The sequence below is a fragment of the Cynocephalus volans genome, chromosome 10, assembly GCF_027409185.1.
Source record: "Cynocephalus volans isolate mCynVol1 chromosome 10, mCynVol1.pri, whole genome shotgun sequence".
Classification (NCBI taxonomy): domain Eukaryota; kingdom Metazoa; phylum Chordata; class Mammalia; order Dermoptera; family Cynocephalidae; genus Cynocephalus; species Cynocephalus volans.
This window is the reverse complement of record NC_084469.1, coordinates 131,938,447-131,950,129: the sequence shown is the minus strand read 5'-3', so window position 1 is coordinate 131,950,129 and position 11,683 is coordinate 131,938,447. Positions and strand designations below refer to the sequence as shown.

At 57.0% G+C, this 11,683-nt stretch overlaps 3 protein-coding genes across 8 annotated transcripts; all 3 read right to left on the bottom strand.

Moving 5' to 3' along the window:
• Positions 1 to 171: 171 nt before the first annotated feature.
• Positions 172 to 2,147, bottom strand: CTRL (chymotrypsin like). The gene is given in 8 exon segments (XM_063113181.1): positions 172 to 333; positions 423 to 506; positions 508 to 566; positions 656 to 836; positions 996 to 1,077; positions 1,180 to 1,256; positions 1,343 to 1,446; positions 2,087 to 2,147. Coding segments are annotated over 8 exon segments (801 nt in total). The 5' UTR covers positions 2,139 to 2,147.
• Positions 2,148 to 4,073: 1,926 nt separating this feature from the next.
• Positions 4,074 to 6,699, bottom strand: PSMB10 (proteasome 20S subunit beta 10). 4 transcript variants are annotated; one of them, XM_063112025.1, is made up of 8 exons: positions 6,397 to 6,694; positions 6,097 to 6,184; positions 5,911 to 6,008; positions 5,672 to 5,812; positions 5,305 to 5,420; positions 5,132 to 5,190; positions 4,328 to 4,479; positions 4,074 to 4,231 (listed from the first exon to the last, which is right to left on the bottom strand). In XM_063112025.1, exons 1-8 carry the CDS (start codon positions 6,450 to 6,452, stop codon positions 4,120 to 4,122), a joined length of 822 nt encoding a protein of 273 aa, XP_062968095.1. In that variant the 5' UTR covers positions 6,453 to 6,694; the 3' UTR covers positions 4,074 to 4,119. The 4 variants fall into 4 exon arrangements, with proteins under 4 accessions (XP_062968095.1, XP_062968099.1, XP_062968094.1 ...); XM_063112029.1 differs by lacking the exon at positions 4,328 to 4,479 and having other exon boundaries at positions 6,397 to 6,699; XM_063112024.1 differs by having other exon boundaries at positions 5,132 to 5,420; positions 6,397 to 6,696.
• Positions 6,700 to 8,204: 1,505 nt separating this feature from the next.
• On the bottom strand, positions 8,205 to 11,604 carry LCAT (lecithin-cholesterol acyltransferase). Of its 3 annotated transcripts, none has more exons than XM_063109121.1 (6): positions 11,312 to 11,604; positions 10,426 to 10,582; positions 10,231 to 10,346; positions 10,051 to 10,146; positions 9,741 to 9,965; positions 8,205 to 8,801 (listed from the first exon to the last, which is right to left on the bottom strand). In XM_063109121.1, the coding sequence occupies exons 1-6, from the start codon at positions 11,463 to 11,465 to the stop codon at positions 8,227 to 8,229; spliced, it is 1,323 nt and encodes a 440-aa protein (XP_062965191.1). In that variant the 5' UTR covers positions 11,466 to 11,604; the 3' UTR covers positions 8,205 to 8,226. The 3 variants fall into 3 exon arrangements, with proteins under 3 accessions (XP_062965191.1, XP_062965192.1, XP_062965189.1); XM_063109122.1 differs by having other exon boundaries at positions 10,426 to 10,831; positions 11,312 to 11,375; XM_063109119.1 differs by having other exon boundaries at positions 10,051 to 10,346.
• Positions 11,605 to 11,683: the final 79 nt, after the last annotated feature.

Below are 11,683 nucleotides of genomic sequence, written 5' to 3'. Positions count from 1 at the left end.
GGATATCCTGACTCCTCAGCCCCTTCTGTGCCAGAAGACAAAGTCCACTTGAGGAGTAGGATCCTTAAGAGCCCCTCCTTTCCTCTGAGCCAGGAGGGCAGACAAGAAACACGAGAGGACAGAGCCTGGGGTCTTTACTGGGTTAAGATGGGGAGAGGAGCCTATGTGGGCTCAGTTGTAGTCTATGACCTGGTTGATCCAGGTGCTGAACTTGCTGACCCTAGTGTACATGGCAGGTGTGTGCACATTGTATTTTTTGGTGCCCCAGGAGGCAATATCAGTGAGCACCCATGTGTTCCCCTTCTGGCAGACAAGAGGGCCTCCAGAGTCACCCTGAGAAGGGAGAAGAGGGGAGAAGTCACTATAGGGGGTTGGGGAAGTGTGCCATAGAACAGTGTAGAGGTCAGGGTACCACTGCTCACCTGGCATTAGGAGGCACCTGAGCCACCTGAGCCACCTGCACAGGTCATGGAGTCAATGATGCGTGAACTCCAGTACTGCTGACAACTGTCTCACAGTGACCAGGGGCAGAGCCACCTGCTGCAGACTTGCTGGCGTCACATTGTCTGTGGGCCGGGAGGAAGTGGTCAGGCTGGCTGAAGATGCTGACCCCGACTCCAGCCCTCCCACCCAGATCTTTGGGCCAAGTTTCTACCCATGCCACTGAGGCGGCCCCAGCCAGTGGTGGCACACGTGAGGGCTGCAAACCGCACCTTGTTTGAGGAAGTTAGGCACACTGGTGAGATGCATGTTGTGTAGTGGGCTGGCGAGGTGAGCTTTAGTAGCATCAGGTCATTGTTCATAGCGGTAAAATTCCAGTTAGGGTGTGTGATGACCTGTGGTGCCAGGAAAGGGCCATGTGGGTAGGCACAGGCACTTGGGTTGAGGGGTGCTGAGGGAGGTAGGCCCGGGCATGCCCTGAATTCCTTATTCCCAGAGCATACCCACTGGCACTGCCCACTCTTCCTTCCCATGTCCACAGCCCACACAGTCACCTGCGAAATGGACAAAACCTGCACGGGCTTGGCACTGGAGGACTGGTCATACTTGCCCAGGACAACAAAGTGGCGGCCAGGGCTGCAGTGAGAGTGGGGTTGGGCAGAGCGAGAGAGGGACATCCAGGGGAAGGAGGTAGGAAGAGGTGGGCTGAGGCAGGGCAGGTGGAGTGCAAGAGCTCACCTGACATCAAAGTGGGCAGCTGTGACCACCCAGGACTGGCTGAGAGAACCACCGCCGAAGTAGAAGCCACTGCTGTCCTGAGGTCAGGGGCTGGGTGGATGCTCAGGCTCTGCCTAGGCATGAAGCACCTGGGACCCTGCCTCACCCCTATGGTGCGTGTTACCTGCAGGGAAACCTGCCAAGGCCAGGAGACTGGCACTGCGTTTTCCCCATTGATGATCCTCTGGCTGAAGCTCAGTGCTGGTTTGATGACAGGAATGCTGCAGCCTGGCCATTGCGGGGTGAGGACCTGCTTCCTACAACCCCGCCCACCTTCCCCCACCTCCTTCCCCTGGGTACTCCTGGCTGCACACCCGAGGGCTGCAAATCCAGGGGGCTTGTCACTATCCTTTCTTCCCCTGAGCACTTTCTAGGCCTCCACAGCTATCTTGTTTATGCCCATCCAACCGACCCTCAAGTCCTGTCTCTTCTCCCTCCTCTCTCTCCAACCTGGTCCCCACCATTCCCCAGCTCCACCCCTGTCCTCCAGCCCAGGACACTTTTCTCCCTGACCTCTGGGACAGTCTCCTCCCTGGACTCTCTCCCCCTCCAGGCTTCATGTTGCCGGAAAGGTCTTCCTAAACTACATGTCCAACCTTTACTTCTCAGCTTCCTAAACCCTCCTGCGCTCCAGGACCTGGCTCAGGTTCCTGTCCTGGTTGTGAGACGCCTCTAGCACTTCTTGCCCTCTCCCGGCCCCACAGGCCTGTTCCTGCTCCCCTGGCCTGGCACATCCTTTTTCCTTTGACCACTCTGTCCATCTGCTTCTCTTATAGCCAGCCTGGCACCTTCCCTGGGCCCCTGAACTGATGCTGGAAGCTGGGTTGTCCCAAGGCTGTTCAGTCAGGGATGGCCCTGGCCCACTCACCCCAGGAGGAGCTGAGGAGAACCAGGCTAAGGGTCAGGTTGAGCAGCAGCATTGTGGCAGGTATGAGGTTAACAGCTGGGTTTTATGGGTTTTCTCATTCTTGAGCCAAAGTCCCAGGCCTGAGGTCAGGCCAGGTGTATGGGCTCAGCCTCCTCCCACAGTCGGGAGGAGAGTCTCTTTAGGCCTATGTCTCCTGACCCGGGCCTGGACTTAACAGGCAGAGCCCAGGTGTGAGGCTCTCACCTCCTCCACCTCCCCACAAAGCCTGGCTTCTGATTGGCTCCTTGAACCACCTCACATCCCAGGTGTTGAGCACTGGGTACCAAGGACATATGGTTAAATTAGGTCTCTAGAGACAACTTAGTGGCTGGGATCAGGGAAGTCTCCCAGTGCTATCAGGGGCACCAGACTCTCAGAAAGTCTCTCAGCATCCAGTGGTGTACTGACTGGCATAGGGAATGGCCAGCTCAGGCCAGCTCTGCTGTGGAGGGCCATGGCCATGTGGCCAGTTTGAAGGTTCTGGCAGGTTGCAAATCCTAACAGACATCATCTCTGTGATTTCATCAGTTTGGTACAGGAGTCTCAGGTTTGCTCAGAGAGATGGTGACTCTCCCACCAGCACGTGGTGGGCTTGGACACAAACCCTCATCTGTCTGGCTCTGAAGCCCACACTCTGAGTGATGAGATGATGCTTGTGAAGAGCCTGGCACAAGAAGGGCAAAGTGTGAACTCTCAGTGACTGGCAGACCCTGGACTGAGGCTGTGGGTGGAGGGGTGATGGACGTCAAATCTGACAGCCTCCAGGCCTTGGGGCTCCCATGGGCAAGCCCCTGGTGTCTACAGCCCATTCATCATTGAGCTCCCTGATGAGCTTGAACCAAGGGAGAGAAGATACCCCTATGTGCAAAGTTGCAACAGGTGGGTTGGCTGGCTTCCTTCCAGAGGTGTGAGGGCTTTGAATGATTCAAGAACACATCAGTCAAAAAAATGAGATGAATTGATGTACGGATGGATAGATATATGGTAAAGCAAATGTAACAAAACTAATTGTAAAGTCTGTGGTGGATAGATAGGTATTCAATGTATAATTCTTTCCACTTTTCTATTATAATTTAAAATCTTTCATAATAAAATGTTGGGGGAAAAGCACAATCAGGGGCCCAGGGATATCAAGCCCAGAAGGATATCCCCTCCTTAGAAGCTGGGCTGGGCAGACTCTCCCTAACAGTTCTGAAGCTCCAGTGGAGCTCAGCCATTCTCTCTGAGGGGAGGATACTCTTACCAGCACCCAGCACCTGGGCCTGGCACTCAGTGAGTGCTCAACAAAGGTTTGTTGGCTAAATATGTCATCCCTCCCCATGAGTCCTGTAACCCCTATCAGCCCAGAAAACTTGTAGTCAGTCTCCCTACTCCTAGCCCAGCATGTGCAGACAGAAGCTCAGTTGCGTGTAAGCAGCTCAGGTGTGCCTGGTCATCTGATGGGTGTCACAGGTAAAGGCACTGTAGAGTGCTGTGAGAACTTGTCTTTGGATTTAGGAAGCAGCTCCCCTATCAGCACTTTGGCCCTCAGTGGGGCCCATGAGGGGCTTGACTGAGAGGTGTGGGCTTGTTCTGGGCCACTGATGAGCCAGAGAAAGGCTCTAGGGGTAGAACATGGGATCTCTTGGTTTTTACAACAGTCCCCAGAGGACTAGAGGGCAAAAGCAAGACAGAGAAGTGGGGGTGGGGGGAGCCACTGTAGTGTGGAGTCAGAGGAAGTGGGAGACAGGCTGGAGGCTTTCCACCTTAAGCCTGCAATGCTGGCCAGGGCTAGGGCTATGCAGGGTGAGATTGACGCCTGAGGTGATGGCTGAGGGCACCTCTTAGGCCAGACACTGGAGCTGTAGGAGTCAGTGGCCCCTGCAGGAATACCTTAGCCACGGAGCCCTGCTGGCTGCCTGCCTTGCTCTCAAAAATGACACAGCCATCTGTTTAGGGGTTTGTATTTTCAGGATTTATTCCCCCTTGTTCCAAGCTCTAAGCCTCAGCCCACTTCACTCCACTTCCATGGCCTGCACAGTTTCCTCCAGTAGCTCCAGATTCAGTGGTTTCACTGCTTGGGTCAGAACAGCTGTGGTTCCAGGCACAAAGCGGTAGTGGCCGGGCCTAGGTGGGAGGAGGGACAGCCGCTCAACATGGGTCCATCGTGTGGCCCATCCTCTTCTTGCAGCACCCCCCCCCCCCCGTTTCCCCTGCTCCCACCTCTCCACAGGCTCTGTGGGTGAACTTAGTGTCCGCAGCAGCTTGGCGCCAGTCCTGGTGATCACACATGCATCCACATTGCCCCCAGAGCCCAGGTCACCCAAGATCCCTGCGGTGATCGCTTCTACCAGCAGCTCCTGCGCAGCCTCCAGCTGTGGTGATGTGTGTGTGAGGCCTAATAGACCCTCTGGTTGGGGATTTTGTTAATCTGGAAGCCCAGACTATTTACCATTTGCTCACACCCAACCTCCTCTCTCCCCCTCCATCCCAAACTCCCCTCCCCTGGTCTCTGCCTCCCTCTCTCCCATGCCCAGTGTTCCCTCCACCGACTACCCTTCTCTTCACAAACTTCTCAGAGCCACCTACACTCGTGGCCCCTCTTCCAACGGCCTGCCCACCCAAACAATCTGCTCCTGGCCCGCAATCCACCGGCTCACTGCGTTTCTCTCTGAGCCTTAGTCGCCTCTGAAGCGACATTCGTCACCCCCTTCCACCCCACCCCAAACAAAATCCAGACTCCAGAACTCTATATAGAACCTCACTGGCCTTTCCCTCCACCCTCGGGCTCCAAACGACTCTCCATGAGCTTCTACTTCTCTCAGTCGTCCACGCTTTGGTACGCTAGAGGGTGGTCCGTCGGGACCGCACTTCACCCTCACTCCACTCACCCCTCAGTCTCTACTCAGTCGTAACCTCCCCCGAGAAGCCCGACCTCCATACTGAGCCAGGGTTCCTCTTCGCTCCCCCAGCTCTCGGCTACACTTCCCACCAATGACCACGTAGTGGGGAGCAGAGGTTTCTCACCATCATGTTAGGCTGGAACCGGTCCTCCAGCACCGCCAGGGCTGCGTCCTGGCCGGAACCTGCAGGCAAGAGTGGGGCTTCTGAGGTCAGCTGCATGGCGCCCCGTCCGAGGAACAAATGTGAGACCAGAGTCGCAGGGATGGGGTTCGTGGGGAAGGGGCGGAAGCGCTCACCCAGAGCCGTGAAGGGCAGACGGCTGTAGGAGCCGTGGGGGTGCACGTCGTAGAGCTGAGGTCCGGTCACGTCTACGCCCCCCACGATCAGCGACGCCCCCACGTGGCCCCGGTACCTGTTTGCAGGGGGCGTGGTCAGCCTCAAATGATACAGGCCACGCCCCCTACGACAACGCCCCTGGGCCCGCCCCGCCCGTTCCTGCGACTGAGCACTCCATCCCCTTCCTGTCGCCCGCCTTGTCTTAGGCCGGTCTCTTCCGGTCTCCGGGCACGCCGCAGCCCCGCCCCTTTTCCTGTTCCACCTCCTATCAGCTCCGCCCTCCCGGCAATGACCCCTCCCAGGGACCTCTTAGCCCTGACCCCGCACCGGAACAGCGTTTGGCGCAGGACGCGCGTGACGGTGGCCACGCGGGGCTCGCGGCCCGTGGACAGCGCGTGTAGCTCCATGTTAGACGCCACCATCCGCGTGGTCATCTCGGCGTCCGCGGCTACTCCAGCCCCACAGCAGCTGAGGGCGAAGGGAGGGTCGGTGTGGGCAGGGCTAGGATGCGCGGGGACCGGGGTAGCAACGAAGGGCGGTTCTTGCGTGCGGGAACCGATTCTTACTAGATTTTGGGGGCGATGAAGTGGATCTTCTCGCAGCTCTTGTCCGCCACTACCGAATCGTTAGTGGCCCGCGTATCCGCGCCCAGGATGACCCCGTCCTGGGAAGGGGGAGGGGCCGCTGCCTTAGTGCCCGCCCCATTCTCCCCGCCATCCCTGTGGCCCCCCCAATCCCTCCCTCCTGCTCACTCGGAATACAAGGCCCGCGATGGTGGTCCCGGTCTTGCGTGCATGAGGGACTCGAAGCCCCGGGAGGACGCGTTCCAAGGATGCGTTTCTGAAAAATGAGGGGGTTGGGGGGGTTCCGGTTTCAGTTCTGCTTCCAGAGCCCTGTCGCATGGCCCAGCCCCGTCCCGGGGTCCCTCATCTCCCGGGGTAAGCCTGGAACCTAAGTCTCCCAACGCACGCTCCTCCACCCCTACTCCCCAGCCAAGAAAAAAGGCCCACAGTGGGGCATAGGCCGCTTGAGACTAACTCTCCCCACTTCACCTCTGGCAGTTCTCGAAGGAGAAGCCTCCATGGGGCTCCAGCGCTAGCTTCAGCATCTCGGGACAGTCAGGGCGGATTAAGGGTCAGGGGTCGATGGGTCGGTCAGACGAGTGGGGCCAGCGGGGAGCGAGAAAGGCCTCAGCCTCGGCCTTTGTTGGTCTCCAGGTCTGTTGCCTGTCGTTTCCCCCTTTCGCTTTCACCCTTCCTCAGAGGCTGATGGCTGCTTCCTGCATTTTCTCTTTCACTTTCAACTTAACCTCTGCTCCTAAGCAGTTTGGGAAAGGGGTGACATCCTCGCCAGGCCCTCCTTGCTGCTCCCTGAGTCCGCTGTCTGAATAGACAGAGGGAAGATGCCTTCCTTGTGGCCCTTGCTCAGCTCTTCCTCCCACTTCCAGTCTGAGCCCCCAGCCCTCGTACCCAAACTCCAACTCTGGCCTCAAGTCCCAACACCCTAAAGCTGTCAGTCAGACCATTGGCTAGGTCTCTGCATTCTTGCCTCCCAACAGCATCGGGCATGGCTGACTTTTGTCCTTTGTCACCCTTCTCCCACCTCTTGCCTCTTTTGTTGCTTTTTCCCCCTCCCCAAAACCTCCAACACTGAGGCTTAGTCCTCAGCCACACTGATACTGGTTCTTCCATCTTCCCTGTCTCAGGTGTCATCTTCCTTCTCTGAAGAGGGTCACTGTGGCTGTCCATCTAGTGGCCTGGAGTGATGCTGAGCTCTACCCATGGCCAAGGCTTATTTCACCTCCCAAATAAGCTCTTATCTGTACACATCTGTCTCCTAACTACTTCTAGTTGTAGCTAGCATCCTCTCTCACCTGGATATTGCACTGGCCTCTCTGATTACTCCATACTTCCTTCACCCTCTGCCCTCCACAGGCTTCATTCTACCCTGCAGAGAGGGGGTCTTTCTAGATTGGATATCCAATCACACTCTTTCCCTTCAGCAGCTGCACACTGCTCTTAGGTTCAAACCTGTCTTTTTGGGGCCGAGCCCGTGGCGCACTTGGGAGAGTGCGGTGCTGGGAGCGCGGCGACGCTCCCGCCGTGGGTTCGGATCCTATATGGGAATGGCCGGTGCACTCACTGGCTGAGTGCCGGTCACGAAAAAGACAAAAAAAAAAACAAAAAAAAAACCTTTTTTTTTTTTTTTTTTTTTTAAGGCTTGTCAAGTGAAGCAGTAGGAGTGAAGAAGGAACAAAGAAATCTGTAACTGGTTGTGATTGGTTAGTTGGAAACCCTCAAACCTGTCTTTAAGTGCCCATTACCCTTCTCATCCCTCTGACCTCAGTGTAGGCACCACCTCCTCTGGGAAGCCTTCTCTGACCCACAAGGCTCAGGCTTTTGCTCCTCCCTAAACTTTTCTCTCAGAGCACGTAGCATAGCTTCTTTAATAATTATATCTTCATTAGTGAAATATCTGATTAATGACTGCCACTCCCAGATTCTAAAGTCTGGTGTTTCTGTCACCCATCCAGCACTCAAAAGGCCCCATCTCACCTGCCCTTTTGTGAGCTGAGAGGAATAGCTCAGATCCTCCCCTCCCTGTGCCCCATCCCACAGCTGTGGTTGCAGCTGGCTCTAGTCACCATGCCCAGCACAGAGGCAGGCATGGGGCAGGCTATCTAAATAGCTCAACCAGGAGAGGGAAGCCACACCTCTCGGTGCCAGTTCAATCCCAGGCCTTAGCAGAGGCCATTCTGCCTCATGCTCCACAGAGCACTGGGCCTGTGGTTGGTGATGAGTGAAACCTGGTGTGGGGACTCTAGTGCCTCCCTCTCAACCTACAACACACATGTCAGGGCTTACAGTAGCAAAGGCAGGTCTTTATTCAGGGGGCAAGGGCCCTGGGCTGACGGCTGGGGATGCAGGAGTACCATGGCGGTAGGCACCGAGCAGGATGGCATTGATGTGCTCGAGTGTCTGGTTGCTGAAAACCATGTTGAGGTGCTGTGTCCCATGTAAAGGCAGCAGGTGCACAGGCTGTGGCTGGCGGCCCCGCCAGTGGCCACAGAGCTCAGTGCTGCGTGTGGCCACTGTGTTATCACCGTCCTCATAAAGCACATCCACAGGGTCTGTGTAAGGGAAGCCATGGTCATAGATGTAGGTGTGGGGTGTGGGCAGGCCCACGCCATACAGACAGTATACTTCCACACCAGGTGCTGGGAGGCCTGCCAGCAGGTCACGTGACTGTAGCCACATGTACCAGCCTTCCTCAAAGTGCAGGTCGGCAAAGAAGCGTTGGAAGTCACGGCCTGTGTAGTTGAAGCTGGGAGTGGAAATGAACACGTGGTCCTCAGGCCACGCCTGTGAAGAGGGAAACATCCAGGGGGAAGCTGTTGTTATGCGCTGTTCCTCTCTCAGCTTGATGCTGGACATGATCGGGATACCCTGGTTGTCCCCTGTGGATATGGAGCAAGGTGGGACAGGGAGCCGGGCCTGGCTATCCCTGACCCACAACTTTGCCTCAGTGTAAGCGCAACTGGATGCTTAATCTTGTCCCTGCCAAATCCAGACACAGACTCCAAGCCAGAGACTAGAGCAGGCCTGGTGTTCAGCAGGTGCCTACTGTGGGCTTATTAAGTGAGAAGTCCTGATAGCACCTCCACAGGGCAGAGCTTTAGGGCCTCAAAAGGCAGGCAGGGAGGGGCTTCCTGAGGATGGGGGTTTGTGTGTGAATGGGAGGCGGTGGTGCTGGCTGTTCCACCTTGGGCATCTGTGTGTGACCTGTGCTACAGAGGGGTCAGAGTTGTACTCTGGGAGGGATGAAATGAGATGGTGCCTATGTTTGACATTTTTTAGTATAGTCTGATGACTGTTTTCCTCACCAGACTGGTAGACTCCTAGGGGGAAGGCTGAGTCTGGCTATGCCCAGCATATAGTAGACGATCAATAGATGGTAACTGTGTCAGAGCTGGGTCCCTGGTGCCACTCCTCAGGGAAGGGCAAGAGGGGCTCCTAGGGTCTGACCCTGGATTTGTCAGATTCGTCCTCAGTAAGGCAGATCCCTGGGCAAAGGGGCTCCTGGGAGTGGGAGGTAGCTGAAAGCAGGAGGGCAGGACATGGGGCCACAGGAACAACCCTCAGGTTGAATCAGATTGCTGGCATTCACTTCCTATGTTTACTTCTCCTTAGTCATCACTAACACAGACTCTGGAAGGAGCCACCTTAATGGTCTAGGCAAGGGTCATTGCCTTAGGGGCCCAATGACAGTGGGCATACCCCAAGGGTGGTAGACAACATCCCAGAGGATACTGTGAGCAGAAGCTGGAGTGAGGGCAGACCCATGGTCAGCTTCATTCCACAACACCCTCCCCCCCTGCAACAGGGGGCCCTCTCACCTGAGGCCAAGACCAGCATGGGCTTGATGGAGCCACCCCAGGGAGCCCCAAGAGAGATGAAGCCATCAATAAAGTGGTCCTTCCAGGACTGGGGCTGGCGCAGCAAGAAATAGAGCAAGTGCAGGCAGCCAAGGCTGTGCCCAATGAGGAAAACAGGCTTCCTGTAAGTAGCATGCATCTCCTCCACCAGCCCAGCGAGCTTCTGGTAGTACTCCTCCTGCTGGCCTGCAGGTGGATGCCTGGGGTCAGGGCAGTTGGGGTCAGGGGCCACATGCCCCGCCCCAAGCCCATCATCTGAAGAGACACTCACTAGGCTCCAGCCGCCAGTCATAGGGGGCAGCCCGCACTGTCTCATCCCGCACATACCCATTGTTGACCAGATTCTGCACCAGCGTGTGCATGTAACCTGTGGGGGAGGTGGCAGCGTTGGGAGCTCTGGCCACGTCCCACCATAGCCTGGAGCCCCTGCCCTTTCCCCCAGGACACACACCTGCCAGCTTGTGGCTGTCCAGGTACTCAACAGAGTAGGTCTTTCCAAAGCCAGGGACACGGATCTGTACACCAGGGGCGTTAGATACGCGCCCAGAGCTGCGATTGTAGACAACCCTGGGGGCAGTGGGACGTTTAGCAGCCAGTAGCCAAGGGGCAGTGTGTGGGGGGCATGGGCAGGGGACATGGCACTTACCTGGTGTTATCGATCCAACAGTCCACCCCAAAGGGTAGAAACATATTGAGATCCAGCCAGATGGTGAAGAAGTCCTCTGTCTTGCGGTAGCACATCCAGTTCACTACATCCGGTTTATCCAGCTTGGCTTCCAGCTGATTCCCCAGGCAACCAGGCACTGCAGGCACCAGCACTCACTCTGGACTCCTTGGACTTCCCCATTGACCACTAACCCAGTCTCACCTCTAGATACTGCAGTGACCAGCACCCGCCCCCCCCATCTCCCATACCGTCAACCCCCAAGGACAAAGGATACTTATCTTCTCCTTCTGATCACATCTGCCCTTCCACTGTCCCTCCATCAGCCCAAAGCCCAGGCTCCCCTCAGGCAGCGAAGTACAGGGGCCAAGGCCACTGACCCCTGCCCCTGCCAAGCAAACATCCAGCCTGGAGCTCCACTATTGTCAAAGTCCAGGGTAAAAACAAATAGGTATGGGGGAGTAGGGGTGGGCCTAGGAGGAGGGGGCAGGCCTTGATGGGCCTCTCCTGCTCTCCTGCCCTGGGCTGAGCATCTTGCCCTCGGTGGGGTCGGGGCCAAGGAAGGAGTGGTTGGGCTTAGTCCAGGATCTGGTGTGGCTGCAGCTGACCACAGCTTGTGACACCCTGGCCAAGACATTAGGCAGACTGTCCCCTCACTGCACCCCCTGTAGTAGACAACTCAAGAAACACAGGACTAGTGTGGTAGGGAGTCATTTCTCTGCAGAACAAGCCTTTGGCCCCTCCCCACCCAGAGCAGGTATCAGGGCTAATGCAGGGGCAGAAGGGCCTTGGCCAGGTCTGCTACCAGGGGCTGGGGCCCAGGCTCAAAGTGTGGGCCTGGTGCGTCAAGGGCCTGACGGGGGCTTACCGAGGATGACGGGCCGTGTGTGGTTACTGAGCTCAGCCTTGGGCGTGGTGTGCGGGGGGAAGAGCACATTGAGGAGCCAGAAGGGAGCAGCAGGGGGGGGCAGTAGCCCCAGCAGCAGCAGACCCCACTGCCATGGGGAGCCAGGCGGCCCCATTCCAGCCCTAGTGCCTACGGCCAGATGAAGCAGTCCCAGCCGGCCTTATCTGGTGTGGGGGTGGGAGGAGCCCCAGGAACAGTGGGAGGGACAGACTGGCCAATGGGGGTGGCCAGAGATTGCCGGAAAAGGGCACAGCCTCAGGGAGCCAGCTCTGGGCCTGAGTTCAGTTCCGCCTCTTCCCTTAGCGCCAGGGGAAACAGAGCCGGGGCAGCAGG